General features: G+C 51.8%; 1 protein-coding gene across 1 annotated transcript in view; it reads right to left on the bottom strand.

Annotated features, from left to right (window-relative positions):
* Positions 1-517: 517 nt before the first annotated feature.
* GRIN2A (glutamate ionotropic receptor NMDA type subunit 2A) overlaps positions 518-4,506 on the bottom strand; it is a 368,706-nt gene continuing 364,717 nt past the window's right edge. The window contains exon 14 of the mRNA XM_040459051.1: positions 518-3,921. Coding sequence (XP_040314985.1) covers positions 2,122-3,921 — 1,800 coding nt within the window. The 3' untranslated portion in view covers positions 518-2,121. The remainder of the gene's footprint in view (positions 3,922-4,506) is intronic.

The following is a 4,506-nucleotide window of genomic DNA, read 5'->3' as shown; positions in this document are numbered from 1 at the left end:
TGTCTGAATACGTTTGTCCTCAGTGCCTAGCCAGCCTCTTGGGCCTCTCAACCGCCAAGGTGAAGAGAGGACTTTTGGCCCCTCTGCCTCCCCACCGATGACCCTGAAACTTACTGCGACCACTTCTCATTACTGCTGGGTGCACTGGCCCAACGATGGAGCTATTCAATGAATCCTGAAGCTCTGAAAGAATCGTTCCTGGCCCCGCCCCCTGGCAGGAAAACCCTGCCTACAAGACAGAACGTGCCATGTGTAAAAGAAACAGGGTAGCTACCCCTCCGTCCCCTTCTCTGAGAACCCGAAGCAAAATGCGGGAGGAAACCAGGAGACTGTCAGGTTCATCTTAGCTTAGGGTTTCCACAGTATCTTGTCCAGCAGACTCAGCTACTCTACAGAACCTGAGGCCTAGTCATCCCAGAAATCTCCGGGGCGATAATGAATGTAAAATAACCTGAATCAGAACTATATAAAATGTGCAACTAACATTGTTTATGGGGGTTATAATATTTAGTTTTTAAACTAGGCAATTCTGATAAAGTGTCAGAACATAACAACTCCCTTTTTGAGGGGGGGGCACTTGGCGTGAGCGAGGCACTGTGCCAAGAGCTTCTGATGCTGAAGCTTCCCCTCCTCCCCGCACTGTTTTTTAAAGGCGTATCATTTCATATCACACACGCACAGATCTGAGTAAAGCAAGAAACGGACAACGGGGGTGGCTCGGAAATGACAAATGCTCTGGGGAGTTTGTCATAGATCTCTGTTGGTGCTGGTGAAGCACTGTGCCTCCAATCGAGCGAGTATTTCAGAAGAGAGTAATCGTGTTTGCCACTAAAGTTTATCCACGATTTTGGAGGATGCTCAGGGTCGATGCATGAGGGTCTCTCATGTTTTGAAGGCTTTTGATCTGAGGAGGTTGGGGTGGGAACGAATGTCCAACTGAATTTCATGAGGTTAAGGACAATTAACCTAAACGCGTGCCAGCCTTCGGTGGACAGACGGCATAGTACTTTTTACAGATCACGGTACACACGTGGCTGCTGGCATATGCCACGATGTTGACAACCCTGGGAACAGTGACACACACTTGGACTCCACCATAGCTGTTCGGGGACTGAACGAGTGATGGTCACTCTAGGAGGTAAGGGGTAACAGATACTATACAACCCTGAGTCGTCACCAGAAGGGGGGGGGGGAACACAGACTTACGTACATAGGAATCTTCGGGATAAACTACAACAGCCTCTGTGTCCAGAGACAGAAGATCCACAGATTAGGTGTCGGAGACATACACGTATCGGTTTGTGCAGCTCTGAGCAAGACCGTCGAAGCCAAGGGTGAGAGAGCGTCTGTGAAACACACAAGTTGACATCCAGAGAGATTCTCGTCGTTCTCCGCCTGAGGGCCCTCCTGGCCTTTTCCTCCAGATGAGTCTTGGAAACAGACTCTAGTGAAGGTAGCATGGTTACTGTGAACACGGGAATTTGCGATTCTTTGTGTGTGTGGTGGTGGTGGGGGGGGGGGGGGAGCCTGGGGCTGGTTCTGGGGTCGGGCCGGGGCAGTGACGGGAGGCATGACACTAAAGCTGGGACGGGTACAAAGCCAAACTTCCTCATCTCTTGCACGTCCATCTCGCTGCGGTGCAGACGCGTTCGTAACTGCTGTGTCTGTGTCGGGTTTACATGCGTACCATATTGCTTATTCTGGATGAGAGAGACCGTTAGGCATTTCTGATGAGGAAATCACATGGTGGACTGGTCTTCGTGGACTTTGGAATATAGAAAATCATAACATCACCACTGGCCTCCGACGCATCGTTATTGCCAACATCCCTAGAGGGCGTGTCCCGGAGACCTGCCCTATTATTTATTATTTATTTGCTTTGCTTTTTTTTTTTTTTTTTTTTTTTGGTTAAGGACTCACCTATCCGGTATCTGCTATGCTCAGCACACGCCTCACAAGATTCCTTGAGGGGAAGACTATGTATGGCGTGGAGCCAGGTGCAAAAGAACCAACAAAAAAAATACCTTCTCTTTGCAGGCACCATCGGACATCCGACATTTACCCTCCAGAACGTTGGCCGTCACGTACGTTTCCCTATAGATAAAACATTAATGGAAGGTTCTAAACATCAGATTCGATACTAGGCATTTTCTTGTACACACGTCTACTGCTGCAGGAATTCAAAACCCTGGGGGTGGAGTACATATTGTTCTTATTTGCAGCATAAGGCCTGACATGCTCTGACATATACACGTCGTCGTGGCCTCGACTGTCCCTGGAACAGTACGACGCTGTGGACCTCAAGGACGATCGAAGGTAGCTGTCATTCACGGCCTGGGATGGCAGCGAGTGTTTGTAAGGGTCCGAGGGGCATCTCCCAATGACTAAGCGTCGCTCGTCCCCATGGCAGCGGAGGAAAGGGTTCTCGGAGGTGTGGTCCGGCAAGAGAGACTTGCTCCGTTTGCTGTCCTGCAGACCCTGGGGTAAGAGGGAGCTTTTGTTCCCCAAGAGTTTGCTTGAGGGCACGCTACAGAGACTCCCATACAGGTTTCCCTCCAGGAGCCGTTCCCGGTCCTTGAGGCTTATGCTCCTGGAGGGCCTGCTAAGGTCTGTCTCCCGAGGTTTGTCAAGAATGTTGTCGTAGGAGTGCTGACGGCTGATCCTGAGTTTGTTCTTCTGGAACTGGAGGGTGCTGTTCTGCGCCCAGTCCTGCTGGTAGACCTCCTCCTGGGCGGCCGGGCTCCCTGTCTCCTGGAGCATCTGGTCTTCGTCGATGTCGTACAGGTTCCCCATCCGCAGGCAGGCGTCGCACTTGAATGGGGACCTCACGGTGAAGTGGCCTGAGTAGGTGGGCAGGTTGGAAAGGCAGCTCCTGCAGTGGGTGGAGTTCTGTCGGTACCGCTCGCTGCCCTCGCTGTGAGGGGGACTCTTGTCTTTCAGGGTGAAGTGCTTGGAGTAGAACTTATACTTGTCATTGTTGGGGGGTCCGTCTTCATTGTGCAGGGGGTTCCTGGTGGCCGGCAGCGCGGGGTCCCCCTTGCGGAAGTTCTCGTCGTGGTCTGGGTAGGCGTCTGTAAACTCCACGTTCTCGGGAAGGGCCATGTTCTCCACGAACTGGGGAGGGTCTAAGTGGAAACTGGGCTCCTTCTCACCATCGATGGTGTAGATCTTGTCCCTGGGGGAGCTCGCTTTGGTTTTCAGGTAGGAGCGCTCGACCTCACTGCAGTCCTTGGGGTATTTGGAGGCTGCTGACCTTTTGAAGTTGTCCTTGGTCTTGTGGTTCTTGTTGTTGTCTGGCTCTCTGTGGCACGTGGCCCGACTCGAAGTTTCCGAGATGTCCGAATGGGCCACCTCTTCTGGAAGGTATCTAGGACTCTTTAGGGAGTGGGTCCTGTTCTCCACTGCTCCCTCGTCCCTCTGGGAGACAGGGTTCTGGCTCAGGGAGTCTTGGCGCAGTGACTCCATGGATTTCTTCCAAAGCTGCCGGGGCCTGGAGTTGGCTTTGGATTCTGTGCTCACGGCCACCTCCACCGTGTTGGGGTTGGACTCATTGAGCGTGAGAGGGTGCTGTCCCTGGAACACATAGTTATTGAGGCTGTCCTTGTGCCTGTTGGCCACGAATGTTTGCAGTTCGTTCATGTTGTCCCCAAAAATGGTGTCTTTCCCCTGAAAGGACCTGTTGTCTGAATAGATCAAATTTCCCTTATCTGAAACCATGTCCACGATGAGGGAACCTCTTTGGATGAAGTCTCCAGCCCTTTTGGGGGAATCCATTCTTGAGGAGTTCATGTTGGACATGTCGGAGATGTTTTTGGCTGACCGAAGGAGTTTTAACATGTTGCTCTGGGATCCGGTCAGGTTGAAGTCTGGAGACTTCTTCTTCTCTTCGATGTGCACTCCATGAATGCAGCTGTAAATGCCCTGTGGGAAAGAACACGAGACATCATCAGTGGCAGCAGGGACAGAAAAACACTGCACACCCAGGCTTTACCTGCGAAGGTGAGATGTGTCCTTCTGGGAGGAGCCTTGGAGAGATGGCGAAATCCAATCTGAATCCTGGTACTGTTTCTTAAATGTACCAGACCAGTGGCAAAGTGCCCGGCTTCTCTGGTCTCCCTGGCTCAAGATGATCTGACACTTTTGCCTGTGACACTCACACACAGAGTTTGAGAGAAGCTATCGACTAACGGTCACGTAACCATACAGGTCTCAGTGCCTCCACGGTGGAACCTGGGGTACTGGATTGATATGTGGGTTGCTAACTCATCTTTCCCCATGGTTTCTCAGGATCATCTTTGGAGTGTGGATACCAGGGTCAGTTATTAAACTAGCACGGGGCCCCTGGGTTGCTTAGTCGGTTGGGTGTCTGACTTCGCCTCAGGTCATGATATCACGGTTTGTGGGTTCGAGCCCCACGTTAGACTCTGTGGTGATGGCTCAGAGCCTGGAGCCTGCTTCAGATCTGTGTGTCCTTCTCTCTCTGCTCCTCTCCTACACACACACACA

This window comes from Herpailurus yagouaroundi, unplaced genomic scaffold (assembly GCF_014898765.1).
Source record: "Herpailurus yagouaroundi ecotype Mexico unplaced genomic scaffold, PumYag 222, whole genome shotgun sequence".
NCBI classification, from domain to species: Eukaryota; Metazoa; Chordata; class Mammalia; order Carnivora; family Felidae; genus Herpailurus; species Herpailurus yagouaroundi.
Note: the sequence above shows the minus strand (reverse complement) of the source record. Positions and strands in the feature narration are given on the sequence as shown.